General features: G+C 41.2%; 2 protein-coding genes across 9 annotated transcripts in view; one reads left to right on the top strand and one right to left on the bottom strand.

Annotated features, from left to right (window-relative positions):
* The window catches only part of obsl1b (obscurin like cytoskeletal adaptor 1b), a 35,931-nt gene extending 34,046 nt beyond the window's left edge, over window positions 1–1,885 (top strand). For all 7 annotated transcript variants that reach the window (XM_079276975.1, XM_079276974.1, XM_079276970.1 and 4 more), the window contains one exon: window positions 441–1,885. In XM_079276975.1, the coding sequence (XP_079133101.1) occupies window positions 441–451 (11 nt within the window). In that variant the 3' untranslated portion in view covers window positions 452–1,885. The remainder of the gene's footprint in view (window positions 1–440) is intronic.
* LOC306783363 (carboxy-terminal domain RNA polymerase II polypeptide A small phosphatase 1-like) lies at window positions 1,689–21,888 on the bottom strand. 2 transcript variants are annotated; one of them, XM_079276977.1, is made up of 7 exons: window positions 21,562–21,888; window positions 14,383–14,531; window positions 9,932–10,033; window positions 7,038–7,094; window positions 5,109–5,201; window positions 3,589–3,774; window positions 1,689–3,467 (listed from the first exon to the last, which is right to left on the bottom strand). In XM_079276977.1, exons 1-7 carry the CDS (start codon window positions 21,632–21,634, stop codon window positions 3,339–3,341), a joined length of 789 nt encoding a protein of 262 aa, XP_079133103.1. In that variant the 5' UTR covers window positions 21,635–21,888; the 3' UTR covers window positions 1,689–3,338. The 2 variants fall into 2 exon arrangements, with proteins under 2 accessions (XP_079133103.1, XP_079133102.1); XM_079276976.1 differs by lacking the exons at window positions 14,383–14,531; window positions 21,562–21,888 and adding an exon at window positions 11,000–13,719.
* Between the last annotated feature and the right edge of the window lie 170 nt (window positions 21,889–22,058).

The following is a 22,058-nucleotide window of genomic DNA, read 5'->3' as shown; positions in this document are numbered from 1 at the left end:
GCAAGTGGTCTCGAGATTATTAAGGGTAGAAAGAAAGAAAGATGTTGATTTTTGAGTTTTATTCCTCCTGGTCAAATACTGGATCATTTTAGCTCTTTAAGCTTTTAATGATCCTTCAACAATCCGAGAAGGAAAAATCCCTCTTTGGTCAAACTACTCCCAGCTCAGGTCCATAACTAAGTTACAAGGGTTTTAAAGGGTCAAATGCCAAAAGGCTTTGGAACCACTGGTGTAGAGTAAAGAAAGTGCAGTTTTAATTGAAAAGTTGTTTAAGCTATTTGCAACAGGCTTTTAAATATATATATGTTTAGTAAAAACTAGCTATTGCGTAATAGACATGTTACACCAGACAGGTTTACACGTAGACAGAATCAGGTCAAACTTCACCGATGCTCTCTGGTTCTCGGGCTAATTTGTTTTTCTCCGTTTGAATTTCACAGGTGATCCATGAGTGACGTCTTCCATCTGTCCTCACCGAATTGACATGGATGGATTTATCATATTGATGCTTTTAAGTTGTAACATTGACATTGCTTATGTATTCAATGAACGTGGTTTAAACAGGGTTGTGATGGATTTTCATGCGGTTAATTCAGGGAGGGGATTTTCTTTCATTGACGTGCTTTGAAGAATTGTCTTTTATGAAATTTCTGTTCATATAATATATAAAGGTTGTCATAGTCAGTGTGTGCGAGTACATTTCAAACAGTTACTTTATCATGATGCAAATTGCAGTTTGGATGTAAATAATGTCTTGTGTGTAACTGGTCTGACTGTAACCATGTTATGGAGGTATAAACTCGATGTGTATTTATGCCAATAAATATCTTAGTTGAAAACTAAAGAAACAAGCGGAACGTACAAGTACATGGTTAGGAAGAGACGAGAACGGAATGTCTCGAAAGTTGAGTGCAATCAATACAGAGACATTTGCTTCAAATACTAATGTAGAGCAAAAACAGAATCTCTTAAAAGGTATGATCATCTTTGTGAGTCTTTTATGATATGTTCCTATTTAAGATATTTGCCAGTTTAAAAAAAAAAATCTCCAGATGCCATTTGGGTACTTTCTAGAACTCCAGTTTGCTGCTTTTACACATATCTTTAACCATAACTTAGTTGCAGTCTACATGTGAAATTGTGCTAGTTATTACGCAATATAATCCGATTTGCACAATTTTAATTCCCCCATATAGCAGAGCGTGGTTTTGTGCAGCTGTTGTTTTCAGTGTGACCACATAAGAAACAGTCGACTACAGCCATGTCTCCATGTCAAATTTAGATTTTAGAATGGATCATCCAAGCAACGATTCATTACATTTAACAATTCACATCTTTTCAAATTGGTTGTCAAATGTATAGAATCTTTTTTTGTTTTTACATTTTGATGAAAAGTTTGAAAGAAAGACAATTCTGTCTTGCAGCAAGGGGCTTGTGATGTAAATACATTGGGCCAAAAATCTGGTCATTTAGAAAAGAAATAGGTTAAGAAATGACTTAATCACCTTGATTGATTATCAGGGCATGCTAGCTGTATTGTGCTTGAACTTAACGGAGAATGATAGTCGTTTTCATATGAAATCTGTTCCATATTCCAGTTTTTTTTCATTGACTTGTTTCCACCTCTGCCATGTTGTGCTGAGCGTTGAGGTATGTGAAAAAAAAAAAAGTACGGTCGTAAAATGTGACCCGTTTCAATAAAACATGCTTTATTGACGCACGGTAAAAACAGCTCTAGTTGTCTCTCTTTTTTTTTTTTACAATCAGCAGCAATTTAAAAACTCACTTGTTTGAGCAGTTTTCTTTACTTGAGTCAAAATGTTAATACTCTTGCATACAGTAAAAAAAGTGAAAACATAATTAAAAGACAGGTTATGGTTTTTCACTTATTGTCAAAGTATCTTTTTTCCCCCAAATCTCACACTGACAGTCACACACATATAAATATGCACACACTCACTCCAGACCGAGTTTAAGTAAATCAGGGCTCCAGCATTGTCTGCCACAAGTTACCTCAATGAAACTGTATTTACAGCTTGATACGGCACTACAATGACTCCATTATGGTCTTGCATGAATAAAAAGTTAAGTGATCAAAGTGTGCTTTCAAATCAAATGTCAATCTTCTTTAGGTTGACGTAGCAGGTTACAGCCGCCTCCTGCACACGTGTACAAGATTGCATTATTGATCGGGCGCACACTGTGGTAGCAAACTCAACTAAAAGCTCCTAATAAATGGGGAAAAAAATGAAAATAACATCAGGTAAAATAACATTAAAACCAAATCAAAACAACTGCTTAAAATCCTGATATACTGTATGTACAAAATCAATCTCACCATTCTTTCTGCAGTGGTGAGTCTGTGAAAGGTCCAATCCGTGTGCAGTCGACCTGTTATCTTAGTGCTAATCCAGAACAGTCCAAAAGATCCAGATCTTACAGCTTTTTTTTTTTTAATGGTATGAGATTAACTAATAAATAAGATTAGGGTGTTTTGTGACTGAACTGTGCGTAAGAAAACATACTAAGAAGGGTTATTACACAATAGAACATTAGTGATTAAACCTTATCAGTCACCTGTAATATAGTGATTAAGGGCTACAATCAATGGCAGTGGATTCCCACGATTACTGTTCCGGTTTCTTTTCAATCTAAAAATGCAAATTCTGAAGTGTATGGCGTCTTTGGACCCACATTCCTACCACACACTGCATTTGTTCGAAGCTTTCCAAAGACATACAGGAGGTGCACATCAAAAATGTCTGTTCCTTAGTGAAATGTGCAAAAACATGTTATTGATATTAAATATTTTCTTATGTTAATGATTGTCTTTTACTACACATACATTTGCCCATTTTAGGCAAAAAAAGTAAGTTAATGGGAATTTAAGGATCAGTCTTCAATAACTTGTTAAATTAAGCATTATCACATATAATACTATTCTGAAATGAAAATGACGAACAACAACCCAGCACACTTACACGGGTCACTGCTGTCACGTAAGGACAACAACAACAATACACTAGCTGCACTGCAAAAGATATCTACAGAAGTCATTGAATCTGATTTTCAGTCCTTATCTGGCATTACAGAGAAGAAAAGACAAACATATTTGGATTGGATAACTTTCAATGCTGAAGTACCAAACCCTGCTGGAAGATTGCTTTTCACCTTTTGTTATGCAATAGACTTCACGAACACCAGATTAAAAGTGGCTTTTTTTTTTTGCAGTGTGGTCCTTGTAAATGGAAGCAGCGTGGAGCCTGCGGCCCACCGGCCTCCGTGGCCCCGTGACGGCAGCTGCTGGTGATTGTTTTCATCCTAGTGTCCTGCCTCTGTTAACTTGAAGTCCTCTGCTGCTGCAGGAAGTCATAGATGTCGTCCACTTTGCTTAGTCTCTCAAAGAAGGGGATAAGATCGAGGAGCTCGGTGTCGGACATGTCGTCAAACCAGGACACTACAGGAACCTGGAGGTTTGAAGAAGCAAGATACGGTGGAATTAGAAGACCTTTTCAATACCCCACAGATTTTAGAGAACAATATAAATGCATGTTGTGTTTTGCAGAGAAAGAAACATAAATGACATACTGCGTTTTCGGGATGGAAGATGTAAGAAGCTGGGGAGTTATCAATGATGATGACCTTGTTGAGTTCTCTCCCTAAGCGGCTCAAGTCTTTAACGTAGTTCCCTTTGTGGAAGACGCACGACTCCCGGAACAGACGGCCCTGGAAAGCCCCCCATTTGTCCAACAGGTCCGACACAGGATCCGCGTACTATAGTAGCAGGAGAAAACCAGGGGATTATGTATGGGTGTGTTCATTTGAATTGAACTTTACATGACTTGTGAGAAATACTAGACTAAAGTGAGTAAAACATGTCGACTGTGAATGGGAGAAAAGAACCACATAAAACAAACAGACAACTGAAGTAAAATGGTAACGCATGCTGTAGGATTTCCTCAAAAGTCCCAACACGGCAATATTTCTTTCAAACTTTATTTGTAAACAGTCTCCTATATTCACACTAGACAACAGTATTTGCAAATAGTTCCCTATTTACACAAGCAGACTGCATTGACAAATAGTTCCCTATTTACACTAAATAGCATTAACAACTAGTTCGTTATTTACACTAGACAACAGTATTAACAAATAGTTCCCTATTTACAATAGACAACAGTATTAACTCGTTTGTTATTGATACCAGCAGACCATATTAACAAATAGTTCCCCATTTACACTAAACTGTATTACCAAATAGTTCCCTATTTACACCAGCAGACAGTATTAACAAATAGTTCCCTATTTACACTTGTAGACAGTATTAGCAATTAGTTCCCTATTCACACCAGCCAACTGTATTAGCACTTCCCTATTAATACCAGCAAAACTAGTTCCCTATCTACACCAGACGAAAGTTTTAGTAAACAGCTCTTTTTTGCACGAGCAAACAATATTAGCAAACACTTCCCTATTTACACCAGCAGACACACAGCAACTTTAGCAATGATTTAAGTCGTGTTCTTCAGGTAGCTCTATTAGTCTCCACCAACTCCTGAAGAAAATATCTGTTTTTTTAGCTGCTAAATGCTCAACTTCATTCACTAGCTCGTCGCCATCTTTGTTTGTTGTTTTATAGTCAGCCCAGTAAAGTCGAACATTTCAGCTTACACAAACCCACAACCAACATACATCAAGTTCAATTTCAATGCACAGAACCGTCATGTCAGGTACAGAGAAGCGCTATCTGCAACATGTAAGCGTGGACGTGTTCATAACATGAAAAAGTGGCAGCTGTACGTGCCGTCAACAGACATGGCAACTACAACGTAATAAATCAAGTGTGAAGGAGTCACTGAGCCACGACCGACCAAAAGTTGAGACGAACGCAGTTTTAAGTAAATGTGAGCGGTTAAAATGTCCGTGCAATCGCCTGACAGGTATCATAAATAAATCTTCATGTGATAGGGTGTATGTGAAAGGTTACAATTCAAACACAGAAATGACACTTCTACAACACTATATAATGAGTCAGTATATAATGAGTCAGTATATAATGAGTCACATGTTTAAGCGTAAGCTGAACAGAATACGGACAGCGTTCTCACCTTGGATAAGCTTGCGGTGAACAAGACGCACTCGAACAATTCTCCCATCCTTTTGAGGAATTCGTCGACGTGGGGTCTCTTCAACACATACACCTGGGGGGGAGATATGAAAGGCAAAGGAGTATGAAATCAACAGCTGTTGCCCCACATGCTTTACTTTTTAAAGACAACTTATAAAAAGACAAACTACACATGAGGAAGGAAACGGTAACCCTACTTCTGACCTGTGTGTCCAGATATTCTGAAGACTTTCATTATCAACAGATCTTATTGGAGGACAAGGATTGATTTACATTTTATGGTGTTCAGGGTCGTCTAACAATGACTATAATGACACTGATTAATGAAAATGTTACTCTTGTACGTTTGCGCAGGGAAAGAAAGATGGCATCCTGGATGTCCTTGTTCTTTATAAACATTGTGTTATCAAAACGGGAGGGGGTTGACACGCAGTGAGAGTCTCTCTGCGATGTCATCTGCCTGTTAAACGTGACGCCTTGACCCCCAGACGTATATTTTTTGCCATATCTCACAGGCACTTTATTCCATCGTTTCATGACTTTGTCAATCAATTTGTTCCTCATGACATTGTTTTCTCTTTCTGTGTTAATAAGTGCTTTTTAAATACCAATGTATTGGGGTACTGAGGGGCCCCAGTCAAAAGCACCCAATTGCAGCTGTAATAGATGCAATAGAATAAATAGATCAAATGTTTGCCATGGGTCCGAATTTAAAGTATGACACAGACTCTGATGTAGCAGACACAGATTTCCTCATGTGCTCCACCTGTTTTCGTTTCACACAATATGCATATTAACAGTGACTTTTCCTAAAATAATAATAAGTTTCCTTCAGATGGCATTAATTCCAATAATAATGTTTTGAGAAGACATAAGGTAACATTTGGCTATTGTGGTTGATTTTACGGTAATTCATTATTGTGGTCGGTGGTCCTTATAAGTTAAATACAGTAGCTTGGTAGGATGAGGCTTATAATGATATATTTATAGTTATTGTCATAGTTATTGATCTTGGTGTGGATGGCCCTTCACCCACTGAGAGCACTAATCTTTGCTACCTTTAACATTATTTTCTTTTGTATGCTGATAATTCTATGTTGCTAAAACAACATCTAAAACCGCAAAACACAAAGCTGTAATATCCAACCCGAGAACATCTCATGTAACCACCCCAACAGTTCTCTAAAACGTCTTCTGCTACGATGCTGGCAGCCTCGTTTCTGAACCAAGTCATCCCGAACAGGCTTTCCCCACTTTAACAAGCCTATCCTGGATTACTTGAAACAGACCCAGGCCCTTTGGACAAACAAAGCTCCTCTTGTCTTCTGGGAGGCCCAGCACAACATTGAATGCCTGCAGGTGAATAGCCAGTGCCAATCCCCAGCACCGATGAGCAGGACGTAATATGCGCCGCGGTGCGAGATTGATGGCCAGTGATTTCTGAGAAGCCTGCCAGGGTTTCCTCATTTCGTCAGGCCACGTAAATAGCCACCTGCTGCTTGGAGCCGTCAACAGAGCGGGCTACAGCACTGTCAGGTGGCTAGCACAGTGTTTCCAGTGCAAACCATGGAGGAGTTCTGAATTCTACCCACTTACTTTTGTATTTGAAGGCTCGTAAGAGTTCATAAATCATCCTACTGTTCAGGTCAGATGGTGTCTTGCACAATTTTTGTTTGGTTGCCGGTGATATGCAGTGCAGTAATGGTCAGAACACAAACAGTGCTTTGTATCAATCCTGCTTTCACAAAGTTTGACACAAATCTTTGGGGCTTTTAGCAGGAAACCCATCAAGCTTGTAGAAACTTCCAATGATGGCTGCTTCATGCGGCAACGCTGTGGTGATGTGACTGAAGTAACACGAGAAGACGACAGCGTATCAAATGACCACGTCAGCATATAAAGTGCCTACCTGGTGAACTGTTCCATCAATTTCCACTGGAATGATAAAATCAGCATTGTTCACTGGCTGTTGAAGACAAAAGCAGAGCTGTTAAAACACACAAATTTAATCTCCAAAGGAAATCAACTTTTTTTTTTTTTTCCATAGAGATGTGAGTGACGGCAACAAATCTGAAAGGATGTGTCAAACAGACGCAAAGACGCCACCTCAGCATCTTTTAAATCACACAATACTGAAAATAGCATGACCCTTGTCACTTTCATCATTGAAATGTGGGTGCTACAGAAAGTGATAAGGGTCATACAATATCTGGTTTATTCAGGCAGTTCTCACATCTGAAATATGCTTCTCAAATGTTAGTATCACCACAAGCATATTCTATATAAGGCATTACGGCAGGGCCGAAATTATACTATGAGGTAATGCAAGTTAGACAGGACATATATATCAATCATGAAGAATGCATTTAGAATCAATGCACAGCATTTTCCTCAAATGTTGCATGCTGGTGTATGCTCTGTCCTGCACTCGCTGGTTTAAATGTTTTGCATTTGAATAATTAGTTAATCCATTTATTTTTTTGCCAGACAGGAATGTGTAGCTCTCTTTGCCTTGCTGCCTGAGCATCTGTTCACAGTGAGCTGCTAGTGTGTAATGTGTGCTTGAGCTAGCTCAGCAACCACTCTTTTGCCGTTCAATTTTTTTTTAAATCAACTTTCATCCCCACTCATCTCAGGACAAATAATGTTTTATTATATTTTACAAAAATGTTCCAAATCCTCCTTTCTCCAACTACTCTACACCGTACTTTAAATGAAATATATCTGCCATCTAAATATTTAACAGCTACCACAAATATACTTCCAAAAATGCCCGTCAACACGGGTATAGGTCATGTGTCCTATAACTGTTAATGAGTTGTGCGATTAATGTCTCTATAACCAAAGGTTTGAAATGGTACATTTTATTTGAATCACTCATGAATCTAAATTCTTCTATTATACAAGATCCTTTCAGCCAATCCATAAAAAGCAGTACTAAAATATGTGAGTTTATGATTCTTTATCATCTTGAAAAAAAACTGGTCAATGAGAAAGAATTACAAAAAGGCCCTGTAGTGCATGTTTAGGATCTATTTTGTGGCTACATTTCTGTATGGTAGTTACAATAGGTAGAGTATAAATGGAACATCTGGTGACACATGGTAATGTAATGTGACCGGCTTTGTATGCAAGAAGTCAACTAGATCCTCTTTTAAGAAAGTGGTGGTCTGACTTGTTACACAACCAAGCAGGGTAAGTCTGGTTAACATTTAACCACCACTTTCATCCATTTTTCTATTTAATATCAAATTAAATATTTCATATTCTAAATGTTTTTTTTTTTTTAAATGAGTCACACAGCACACTGGATTCCTCTACCCTTAAATTACAACCACCTTCAAAACTGTTTCCGAACCCTATTTTTAGTATGTGTGTCAGAGTAATAATGACTTTTATTATACACCTTGTGTTCGACATGGTGTTCACAGAGTCTGACCCTGTTTACACATAGGAGCGATATCTAGTGACATCCTTTAGGGACAGTGTGTGACCTGAGAAGGACTAAACACCACATGGCATTCATTACATAATTTGTCATGACACAGGAGCCTTGACTTTTGGCATTGACCACTTTGTTCACCGAACGCTACCTTAAAAGGAATCAAACTGATATGAAGAAAGACAGTTCATTGTAAAACTCGATTTGTCATTTCAAAGCATCTCAAGCATTTCAAAGCAAGATTTTAGGGTCCGGGTGGCGTCTGCATCGTAAAACCAGAGCACCCATAAAATAAACGGTTGATGTTTAGGTGGCAAATGAGCTCGCTTCGTTACGATACAAATAAGTCATGTGCCTCCTAAAAATATGCAACATGACATAGTGCAAATCCTATAGCTATTTTTGCCCTGGCAAGTAGATTGTTTGCTTTGACAGTTAACATGGAAGCCTAACAGACACTCAATGACAGGCTCCTTGCTATTTTTGAATTTGTGATGACCTTTCAGTAATTAAAAAGGACAAAAGTATCTTAAAAAAAAGGTTATAGAAGCCATTAAGTGTAAAAAGACGAAACTAAGTTAGATGGAATAGAGTTATTCTTTAAGATTTCAATAAAACTAAATATTTGCTGTGAAGATGTTCAACTGACTGTATCTTCTCTAAATGAGCACATTTGATGCGATTACCAATAGTCTTGAATATAATCATAATAATAATAATAATGAGTGCAAAAACTGTGACGGACACAGTGATCATAAATACACGTGGAATAGGCCAATAAAGCCTATTGAATTAAATTGGTTGCAGACATGCTTGTGTACTGCAAACATATCAACACCTCGGTAAATAATACTTAAGAGGAATTGTTCAACAGTTGTATGAAAATATAAATACCACTTGCATATTTGTATGGCAACTATGAAGCAGTAGCCAGCAGTCGCTTAGCCTTAGACAAAGACCGGGGAAATATATATATAAAATGTTCCTTTTTTCTATCAGCAAACAAATGCTAAGGAGTTGAAATTACCTCAACCATCTTTATACAGTCATTTACCATATTTAGCCCTCCACCTAACACTATCCAATTTAGAAATGAGTCAGGCAAGTTATTCATTGAATTTGAAGAAGGGAATTTTATGTCTAATCACGGTAATTAACTAATAAATAAATCAGACGATGCACAACTCATTTAATGATATCCCCACAGTTGTGGTCTCGACTGGTCTTAAAATGATGTCCTCTTAGTCTGAGACCTTCATGAAGTGGTCTTGAGACCGGTCTCCTGGTTGACACCCCTCTAGAGTGCTATAACAATGCAGTATATATACACGAGGGAAAGTAGGTCACACGGCCCAACTTACCTTAAAGGAACTATGCACTAGTGTTTCATCCAAATCAATGACCACACAGATCTTCCCTGCATCATTCGATTTCAGCCGTGGGAGCAGCGGCTTTGCTGGTACCTGAAGACAAACAGAGTGTGAAGATCTATCCCCAATTAAAAAGCTTCGTTCAGCTTTCAAGCCCACAATCTGAGCAGCAGCTACAAGAAATTACCATCTCAATTTGTCGAGTAGGACTTACAGCTCATTGTGTGTTTCTTGTCCCTTAAGAGACTGAATTGTGTTGTGGTGTTTGTGTGAGGGGGGTTACAGGAAACTTTGGATGCTACAGCTGCTGCCACACTGATGGAGCATGTAAATATCACACCGTGGCTCGTCCTTCAGCGGGTGGTCACAGATCGGTGTTTGTTATTGTGATTCGGATGCTAAAAACAAGCTGGCATGACCGAACAGGCTGCCTGTAACACTGATGCGTGTTTGTCTGTGCAGAGTGAACTGCCACGTGAGGATAATGGTGTTTGACACAGGCTGCCAAGCCGAGATCTCCTGTAACTTATTCACCGCCACAGGTGGCCGTACAGTCTTGATGATTTAAAAATAGACCGACAGTACAGACGACAGATTTGCCTCGATTGTGGGCATACATTTAAAAGGATGCCTTCACAGTTCTGAAAACCCAAATTTGATCTTCTTCAAGTGTATCGATCAATGTAATAATGTGTCCCTAATAATAACTAGAATAACTGCATCCTGATGAGGACTCTGTGCAGCTGAAATCTAGTTTCACATATATTTATGCAATGGTTGAAGACTTCGTCTATCTTTAACTTAAGTCAAATTAGAAATACCGCACTAAAACAATATTTCTTTTAAAAGTAGAAGCCTGACTTTCAAGATTTCACTTGAAGTAAAGGTACAAAAGCATTAACAGCAAAATGTACCTAAAGTATTAAAATAAAAGTACTTGTTGGGCAGAATGATCCTTTCAGAAAGTTAGAGAATACATTATTGGAATGTTATTACACATGTTTTAACGTGTTAGCACTCCAATACTTCACATTTATAGTGCAAAGTCGTATTATATACCTCCTCGATTGGTGGGACGCAGTACTCGCATTCGCAAGGCTCCGAGGATTCATCGTCACTCTGCTCCTCTTCTGAATCCGTGCCTTCTTCGGAGGCCTCGTGTCCCTCGGTCCTTCTGACCAGCGTTGGTATGTCCCTTCCCTCATTTTTCGTGAGTTGTGAGACAAAGCTGTGAATAATATCTAAAGTAGGATTTATTCCTCTTGACGTTTCACTGAATCCACTGTCATCGTCTGATTCGGGAGCTAGTTCTTCGGTTGCTTTTTCCACAGCAAAGCGGTCGGCTAAATTATCGCTCAGTTCGATAACTTCAGTAATTCCAAAGCGGACTGCTTTGCACTCCTCTGGGCAGACCCCGTGTGCTTGTAACTCGGCGTCTTTCGGGGATGAAAGAGCATCTCCTCCATTCCTTGAAGCATCCCCGTGGATTACCTCATCGTATAATGTTCCTTCCATAATAAATTCATTCAGGGCTTGTTTAGCAGATGACTGGATGCTTTTTATCTGATATGCATAGTACTCCTCAACACCTGACTCGCACGTCTCTCCATTTTCCTCATGATCTACAAGTGACCAATACGGTTCCAGTTCTGAACATGCGTTAAATGCTTGGTCTTCAGGCTCAGGGGCAGTTGTCTGCAAATGACCAACGGTAGAGGTATTGCCCCCAAAAGATGCATAGTGCTGAGCGGCAAAGGCTTCATCTTCATAAGCATCCCCTTCAACAGAGATGTCCTTTGCACATGGCGCACTCATACTTTCCTCATTACCAGAGGACAGGCAGACCTCAGCTTCTTCTTCATTACCGATTTCAGAAACATGGCCGTCAAACACAGGGTCCTCATCTTCCTCCGTCTGTAATTCGGATTCAGTTTCTTCAACTTCATCCCCTGCTAGACTTGATTCTGATTCTACAATCCAGTCTTCAGGTTGTTCCTCCGACTCGCAAGAACCAAAAGAGGCATCACCTCTCTGACTTGCATCTTCCTCATAAGCATCTTCCTCGTAAGCATCTTCCACGTAAGTATCTTCCTCATAAGTATCTTCCTCATAAGTATCTTCCTCATAAGTATCTTCCTCATAAGTATCTTCACACGCTTCTTCCAGAGCGTCGAAACACGTATCTGGTTCCTGAACATTAATTTCCTCATTGATTGATTCAAATTCAAGTCTCTGTGCCTCAGATTGAACTTCTTCAAGGTGTAGGCGGTCATGGATATCTCCCCCGTCGAAGCAGGAGATGTAACGTTGCTTTTGTGCAAATGCGCGGCCGTAATAGTCGCCGCTGTCGAATAGATAAAAAAAATCCTCGACAACAGCATCGACGGTGGGCGTTTCACCCTCATCACTTGCGTTGGTATTGCTTTGCTGCGTTTCTTCATCATCTTCAAAAGATTCCCACTGCGTCTGCTCATCACTTGAATCCTCCTGAGCTCCTTTCTCGGATTCCCCGGATGAATCAGAGCATTGGTCTGAAGGAATGCTGCCATCAGGACAAGTCTTAAAGGATTTGGTTTCAACAGAAGAGCAATCTGAGGAACCGTCTTCTTCGGCCCCAACCACAGAACACTGCTCTTTGTCATACTCTTGGCTCGCGTCAGAGTAACCCGTTCCACCCATTTCACAATCATCAGTGGACATGTTCAACGTGGAGGCTTGCGCTGAGTTTTCGTCAGCGAGCTGGTGCGTCTCACAGCATTCACTTGCCAAGGGGACATCTTCAAAATAGACGCGAATGGGTCGGTCGAAATGTGAGGAATTCACGTCCTCTAATAATACGCAGGACTCGTCATCAATATGCTCGGTATCATTTTGTTCGTCCTCTCCTTCAGATGGACAGCTCTCTTCACCGTCATCATTGGCGCATTCATCATACTCACAAAGTTCTGTGCCACAATCCAATAAGTCCACCGAGTCGGAGATGTTAGGCGTGAAACCGGTAATTTCACGTTGTTCAGAGTCCTCGGTTGATGTGTCTGGCTCAGAGCCAGAGCACTCATACCGCTGATCAGAGCTTTCGTATTGTTGCAGTAACCCAACGCGGTCCGTGCATCTAGGTATGAAATCAGACATTTCACACTGACCGAAACCATCAAAGTTCACCGCCACTAAAGCTGGCTTAAAGTCAAAAGACTCAAACTGTTGATTAGAGGGCTGACATTGCTGAAATAACCGGAGGTGTCCCGCACAGCGTTCACAGCAAGAACTACATTTGGAGGCTACGCTATGATTAGCGCAGTGCTCAGAAGAGTCGCAAGGTTTGAAGTACACACAGTGTTGAGCACATTCTTCAAATGCTTGACTTAACCCCGAAGTCTCACACTGATCGAGGATCTGGTGAGATTGAAAAAATCTGTTACTTTCTGGATATTGCTCAAAGCTCTCACAGTGTCCATTGCAATATGTGCACGATTCAGTCTCGTCTCTACTCATGTTGCAAAGATCCAGACAAAGAATAGAAGGGTCCATGTCTCTGCTGACAACAGTCTGCTCCGTATATTCCACAAGGACTTGCATGCCAAGTTCGGCACTTCCCTTTGAAGAGCTGGTTAAATCCGCAGCTTCTGTTAAACTGGGAACCTGGCGTTGTTCAGCAAGCATGGCCTCAGTAGACGGCTCACCTTCCCCGGAGACTTTACTCTGCTCGGAGTTTACCAAATGCATCAGGAAAAGGATTCCTAAGTCTGGATTCTGTTTGCTCAAAGTTGTTACTCCACGCATTGGATCCGGATCATGCAGAGTCAGAGTCCAAATGACTGGCAGGTAACTGGAGGGCCCATTCAGAGTACACAGCTGGTGGGGGGGGGGGGGGGGGAGAGTCAGACCAGAGGCCCCAGGGAGAGTAACAGCAACAGGAGCAGCATGTGTGTTGATGTGACACAACCAAAAACCGAGCATAGCACTTGACTCGCCCCCCCCCCCCCCCCTGTGCTAGAGACCAAGCTATTTATTTTGGGTACTTGGAAAGACGTGACAAATAACTTCTGGAATATCAAATCTCAATAAAGAGGCTGAAGTAAGGCATACATCTGAAACAGACACCTGAGAACGTCTTGACCACTTGATCTGCAGACCATAACGGTAAAAAGTCAGAATGTCTTCCGAGAATATGCTCAGTGAAACCACAGGGGGAATTGTCAATTGTCAAACTGTAAAGGTAATGTGACAGTGGTCAATCATGATAGTCTCTGCATACGTTATTGCAGGAAAGGTTTAGAGACGAAGACCAAATGCTCTGAAGCATCCTGATGATTAGTGTGGTGTACCTTGCTTGTGGCACATCTCCAGTACCGTTTTATTCTGTGTGGTGATCTTCCAGTCAGACCTCTGTAATATTTACACCATTTCCACCCATCACAAGGAACAGTGAGCGGTGAACTTACTTTTGACAGACTTCCATTTTCCTCGACCAAGAGGGGGGCATTGTTTTTTAGGGGAGGCGGCTCCGATTCCTTGCTACAAAGACAGCAGAAGAGACTGCGGAGAAGGCCTCTGCTGCGAGGCTTCTTGGACGGGGAAACGTCGTTGGCACCTGGAACAGAGGAGATGATCTTACTGCACCAACATGACAAGGATGCATAGATCCCACGAAAGTGGAACTGATTCGGGTTATTCTTCAGCTACAGTCAAACTGCTCATCAACATGCTCTCTGGATTTCATTCATTATTCAACCGTATTGTTCTTTAATTGTGTTATTCCGGTTTTATTTCATCAGTGACTTCAGAAATAGTATCCGGAGTGTTTCAGGCACATCTGGTCCGGACACGCAGCACTGCTGATTCAGTAAATGTGATCTGTGCATCCCTCTGGCTGGTCTGTCAGCGGGACCCCCCCCTGCTGCTGTGCACTCTGTCATGTTGTGTACTGCTGGACTATGGTTATTTTAGTTGTGCAGCAAAAGATTAAATGACATTGCATAACAAAAAGTGTAAGTGTACATTTCGGCCCCAAAAATAGTCAGGCGGAGACATCCTGGACACATTTCATTTCCAGTGTTGAATTTGCTTGAATAATCAGAATGACTAACATTGAACAGATGTATGTATACATAGGCAACAGGTTATTTACTGCATTGGCTGTTAAGTACCGTACTTATGTTTCTTATCACTGTGATAGTGAATCTAAATTTAAAAAATCTGATGTTTTAACTGTCATCATTTTTGCTTGATTATAATACATATCACAGAATGACACTAAGAATGCCTTACAGTAATAAATGTACTCTATACTGTTACATGTGTTATAACAAGGGTCAGCAGGGGAGGTACTCCTTACAGATAAATGCAGAATTAAAACTAACACGGCGCTAAATCAAATTACAAGCTGTTATCAAAGTTCCTCTCTTTTACAAATCTTACAAAGGGGAATGTCGACAACATTAAGAATTCCAATGTTGTTTCCATGGCCGAGGAAAGTTAAATGAACATGAGCTACCCTCTCTCACAGCCAGAAACCAGAGAAGAAAGTCTCAAACTTGGGAATGTTATCAAGTATTAAGTCTGGACCATATCTACTCCAAAGACGATGAATGGGAGACGGATTTTCTGGAGCCACAGAATGTTTTATTTTTTATACCCAAATGAGCTTTACTTTATTGTTGTGTTCTCGGTTCTGAAACAGAAAACCTACCTTTATACTAAACATTCCCCTGGGTGCTTTCTGTGTCATCCATAACATCTTTCCCCAATTCATTACCTATGGAGCAGTTCCACACTATATCATTTGAAGACATCACAGATTTGAGTTTTGAGTCCAGTTTTTGGATTTGGGAGAGAGTTGTTCATGTCTAATATCAGTGGACTGTTTTGGAAATGCACGTAGTTCCCCTTTAATGAACATGGTTTGAGCTTGAATCTTGGGAAGCAAAAACATCTCATCAACTGGTGTCAGAGCGATGAGTTTTCAAAAAAAGATGACGAATTAGCCGAGCCTCGATGAGCAGTCAGAGCTGTCAGCTAAGGCATTAGCACGGCGCTCAGATCAGACTCAGTACGAGGTACATCATGGAGCTGTCAACTTGCTTTTGGTGCTGATATGAAATGATTGCAAAGTAGGACAGACGGGCAACGGTTAGCTTCTGGAGCGGACAACAAATGGAGTGTTGCTCTGGTGACTGCCGGAAATGACCGAAACACGTCCTGTAACATGGGAACATTGCAAATCAGAAATAAATTATTAAAAAGGAAGCATTGTAGTCGTTCTCAACTTGCTCCGAATGTATTTAAAAAAAGATATTGTACATTAGAAGTGTCCTCAGTATTATTTTTCATAACGCCAGCTATTTTCATGACTACATATATTATATTCATTATAATAATCCCATAACAGTAAAAGGTAACAAGCGGCCAATTTAAATACAAACCCTGAAAACACACATGAAATATGTACAAAATGACTCAAAAGTTATTGTAATATATGACAAATATCTATATTTATTTATCCATCTATACAGCCTTTATAACAACCTAACAACCTTTGTATTCGGCCCGGCTTAATCCCCTAACAAGTGTGACCTACTTTTAGGCGTTCTTCACGATGACCATGTTGACTACTTCATTCAACTGGGGCTGACAGTGGACGAGCTGTCATAATGGGCCCCGGGCATGCTCGTCGGGACATTCCTCTCTCGGGCCCCGAGGCGAGAGGCCTGCGCGTGAACACGTGTGAAGGGACCGGGCAGGTGAAGCTTGTAGCGTTACAAAACATCACGCTGCATTACGCTCTTCTGATATTACACATCGGAGTGCCTAAAATAGCCCGCCGGAGCAGCTGCCGACAGTGGTTAATGATATTCTATGCACAAATACAGTATGTAGTGTCGCACACTCGCAGTAAAAAAAACTGTCCCAAAGAAAACCTTGCAGTGTCAAATACATGTCTTCACTATGCATTTACGCTGCACATAAATGATCCAGGGCGTGCGTATGGAGTGAACCACGTTAAACCGCTGACACCGTATACGCTACACTGCAACATTGTGTCAGTCCCCGAGCTTCTTAATGATCACGTCTACATTGCAAATGTCAAGATGAACAGAAACAGGCTGCACAGATGGCACTGGCTCCTGACAGAATGAGCTCGGGTCTAAAATAAGGACGGGTCACAAAGTACAAACCACAGTCACACTGGTTTCAGTTACATTTACAGCATGGGATTAAAGAGAGATAATGCAGAGGTTGATCAGGGAAACAATACAAGTAATGGGAGCACAACCATTTCATATCTTTGCATGTGAACCAAGAGATGGTAAATAAACAACTATTAGCAAGTGGTCAGAGAAGTGCCACGCTTCAGTGGTGAAAGTTCAAAATGTTTAACCTTTTTTTTTTAATTAATCAGGAAAAGCGTCAACTTTCGGAGTAAGTGTTGATTAGCAAACAAGGGTGAGCCGTTTGAAACTAGGGGTGGGAATCGCCAGAGATCTCGCGATACGATATTAACGCGATACTTGGGTCACGATACGATATTATCACGATACTTCGACATATCACGATACTGCGATATATCACGATACTGCGATATTCTGAGTATTGTGATAACATAAGGCTTATATTGCGATTTATTACTTTTTTCAACTTCAAATGATGTCCCCAAAGGAAAACTGTGTCAACATGTTTTATCTAATAAGATAAAGTTTTCAGTCTGTTCAGCAAAATAGGATTGTCAAGCAGACAGACAATGTCATAAATGTTGCATGAACCTGACAAACTGAACTGTTTGTATTACTACATAGTCCAATTTAACTAAATCCCATAACAGTGGGATTTACAACTCAACAAAACAACTCAGCACCATCTAGTGGACTGAAAAAGCAATTGATTTGATTTTTCCAAAAGAAATATTTTTTCTTTTCTTTTATAGTTTATAAAATAAAAAAATCGATACTTGGCGTCCATGTATCGATATAATATCGCCACGCAAAATTTCGCGATACTATGCTGTATCGATTTTTCCCCCACCCCTATTCGAAACTGCTGAAAGCAGGAACCACTAGCTCGGCCTACCTGATATTCTCTTTATCTTGTAATTTAATCCTCTCTTATGGGCCTATAGTTGCAGTACATTGTATCAGTTTATCAGTTATTATTTATTTCCCAATCAGCTTGCAGAATAACAAAAGCAAGCAGTTGTACGGCCATCGTGTCAGTGCTGTACAGAGCTTGAGCTGACTGCACCTCTTATACAACAAGACTAAGACACTACAGCCACGCTAGCGGCTCTGTTAGGCCGTACTGTGTCTGTATGCACAGCACAAGCTACATGCTAATGTGAGCATGCGAACACAAACGCAATCCCAACGTTAACATGCTGTCGGCTGAGTCTCAGGTGACTGAGTGGGTCGTCCATTAATCGGATGATGGGGCGATTTGATCCCCTCTTAGTTTAGTAGTGAGCACTAAACATGAAGGATCATCATTAGGTTTCACATACCAGTATTTGGTCAGAAACCAAAGTTTTGGGGATTTCTTTTTTTTTTCCTGACGATCACACAACTAAGTTAAGGGATCTCAAATGTTGTTATGCGACATGATCGCGAGGACCAAATTTCCTGCCAATTCCTCCAACAGTTGAGTTATTTCAGTCCGGGCCGAAAGAACAACACTGCCTTCCCGAGGGCCCCGCCACCAGCGTGGCTAAAAATAATACAGCGAGAGCTCGACATGGGTGTGCCCGGTTCCTCAACACAATGGGATGCATTGAGTTTATGAAACTGATATGAAATCTTACGGATATCATTTATACAGAAATCTCACAGATCATCAAACGGGCTCACGTGATGCATACAGAAGACAGTATTGCGTCACGTCGAGCCATGTCAGTGGCTCATTTTGCTCTGACACGGTGTCACGCGGTTCGCAGCATGTGCAGCACACAGTTTCTTCCTCCGAGCGGCCGTCCATGTTGCAGGGTTGGGTCCTGATCTGCAGGTGGGTCGTCACCGCGGCGTGCTGGACCAGAGATGACACTCGGCTGGTATTTAAGAGCTATACGGCAGCGATCATAGACCAGAGCAGATTTGTATTTCCCCATTTATAATGAATCCCATTAATGTCATTGTAGCTGGATCCATTAGCTGCACTCATTTGCTCGGGCCCGGGTGTATAATTAGGAAGCTGATATTGGTAAGAAGAAGCGAAGTGTACGGCAGCATTCCTCACACCTCTCAGACGCTGATAATGAGGTTACGGCATATCCCGAGGGGGCAACAAAAGACGTCGCGCCACATCGGCGTGTTCCAGCACACTTAGCTGAAAGCAGGCTTATCTGCACCCCCACCCCAAACCCCACAAGGTATGCTGCCTCTGCACATGGCTGCCTTCTATTCCCATCCAGAGACAGACAAGAATGAGGCCTCCCGCGGTCACCTATCTGCCACTTGTGACACCGGATATTCTGTCACAATCTGACAAACTCCCTTCACACTCCAGCAGAGCAAGCGGTACGGCGAGCCGGGTCAGGCCAGCTCATGTTTTGAACATTCTTGCGTCTGAAAATCTTCATTCTCATGTCCCAAGAAAAACACAAATACTGTATTTACTCCAGCTGACATTGCTGTGCTGCCTTCAGTGAACAGGAAATAAAAATATTCTAAACTACGCAGTACTAACCGTGTAATCATGGCCATAAAACGGCACACTAGAAATTGCCACCAAACAGAATTAAACTAGAGGGTCCTGAAGGGAATGATACTGTGATGAGTCTTTGGCTACGGCTACTTGTGAAACTACAGAAGGGCTGAAGACAGCCCCCCCCCCCCCCTTTTCCTTATGTCTCATGGCGCCTTGTCAGCAGCCATGTCTTCGGACTCCTGACCTCTTGGCCAGGAGGAAGTAATGCGAGAGCCGGCTGAGAGTGGCTCGGGCTCGTAAACTGGACAGTGCTGCCATCTTCTGACTGGACACACACACACACGTGGCGGTAACTGCTGAAACACTGCACATTGAAGCACAAAAACCGGCTGCATTTACTTCCCCTACATGCCGCAGACCGTTTAATACGGTTCGGATGTTAAACTAATTCATTCATTCAGCGTCATGCATCACTTCATTTAGATTCTATTGATCTCATCTGACTTCATCTTCTTTCATTCAAGCACCATCGGAGTCACGGACATGGTTCGACATCCAGACACTTTTAACTTGAGACAAGACTATTTGGACCACAAAAGGACTATTAAGAGCTTTTAAAAAGTTAAAAAACAATGACCACAAATACTGGGCAATGCCCAGCATAATAAGCATTTACTTGATGCTGAGAAAAACAGCAACACCTTCAAAGCCCCGTGAAGGAATGTTTCTTGTTTCAAAGTCACACCTGGGAAGAGACACAAACATCTTTCAGCACTTCACTATGTGCTCATCGTTATCCTTAGCAGCGCCACACGGGGGATTTATGTGACAGTTCGGTGACCCCGTATTGCTCATGAAATTCATACGTTTCAGACTCTAATTTGAAGTTCTGTGTTCTTTGCATTTAAAAGCTTGATCTTTTGAGGTTACCAACATCAAAACTAAAGAATGGAACAGAGACAACATCCTAAAATGACACTGGTTTTTTTTCATTGGTGTCAATCCTAAATGGGGATCCTACCTCATGAAGCCAAACACTGCTCCCAGACGTGGTGTACGATGGGGATGAGATGAACGCTTTCCTTGATACAGCTAGAACTGATTAATCTTGTGTGGGAACACTTCAAAATGTCACATTCAAATCATTGTTAATTTAGCATGATGATATTGAATGACTTGATTTCCACCACCTTGGTTTCTCCTGACCCCTGAGAGCACAGATCCATTTCAAGTGGAAGTATTAACTTAGTAGAATTGTCCCTCTGTGGGAATGACTGTTTTGTACTTGTGAGCTCTTAAATTGAGACATGTGTCATAAATTCAGGGAGCACCTGTTAGCCCTGAACTACTGATAAGAACTACTAGATCATAAGGAGTGCCACACTTATGAGTTATGGCCATGCTTTCTAGTCCCTCATATTCATAATACATGTGGCCTAGGTAATGTACATTTTAGCATTATTATGAGTTCATATTGTTAAAAAAATACCTTCTTGATAAGATACACTGGAGCAGATCAACATCAGTCCAAAACAATAACAGTGAACTGTCAAAGTGACCACGCCCCCTTTGATAGGACCTATTATTTCGGATGTTTTGCGCGCACTCTGCATTTAACACAACACTCTGACAGCTCAGTGACTTTTTTGGTTGGTTTTGTACCACACATAGTCGTGTACATCTAAATTAGTGTCCAATATGTGCGTTTAAAGCTCCTTAACGGCTGCCAGTGGCTTCGGCCTACCCAGAAGGCAACCTGTTTCAAACTCACTCAAAGCTGGATCAAAACGTTTAAAACAATGCCGTTCAAGGACTTTATAGTTATTTTTCCCCCCGGTGCGAGAAGACACTGTCAGAGCTCGTTCACGTGCACCACTTGTTAACATTTGCGACACCGTGGCGTCCTAAAAAGATACCACCGCTCGTCTCGTGCCTCGCTGACATGGTCAGGCGCAGCAGAAAAAGTGCTGTAAACTTTTAGACAAACTCACCGTCCTCACGATAAGTCGCATTTTCCTCCTCGTCTCTGGTTACTTGCGTGATTATCGACGGAGAATGGTCCATTAGATCCGTCACTCAAAGACAGGGACGTTATTCCTGTATATACAAATGAGTTCGAGGTGTTGTGGCAGAAAAAAAAAAAAAAAAGTATTTATATTTTGCCACTCCCTGTCTGCAAACGCGCATACTGAGCGTAAAACTGAAGAAACTCGGCAAACAGCAGACACGCGTGCAAAGCGTAACGGAGAAAACTGCTCTAAAATGCAAAAAGTTAAAAGCGTCTAAAATGAGTTATTTCTAAAAGTTGTTACGTTGAATACGTTCATCTATTTGGTCATGCAAACATGGAACTTGACGGTTTCAAGGAAGCCCCATTCTTAAAGCCACAATGCAGGACGCGAGGCTCTCCACTGAATATCACCGCACGTGTGTCGGAGTTGCTCGTTTAATTGGGGGAAATGTTGTAGGGACATTTTAGTACGTTTCT

The sequence above is a fragment of the Melanostigma gelatinosum genome (assembly GCF_949748355.1).
Source record: "Melanostigma gelatinosum genome assembly, chromosome: 10".
NCBI classification, from domain to species: domain Eukaryota; kingdom Metazoa; phylum Chordata; class Actinopteri; order Perciformes; family Zoarcidae; genus Melanostigma; species Melanostigma gelatinosum.
The sequence above is the reverse complement of the archived record's forward strand: the minus strand, read 5'-3'. Positions and strand labels throughout refer to the sequence as shown.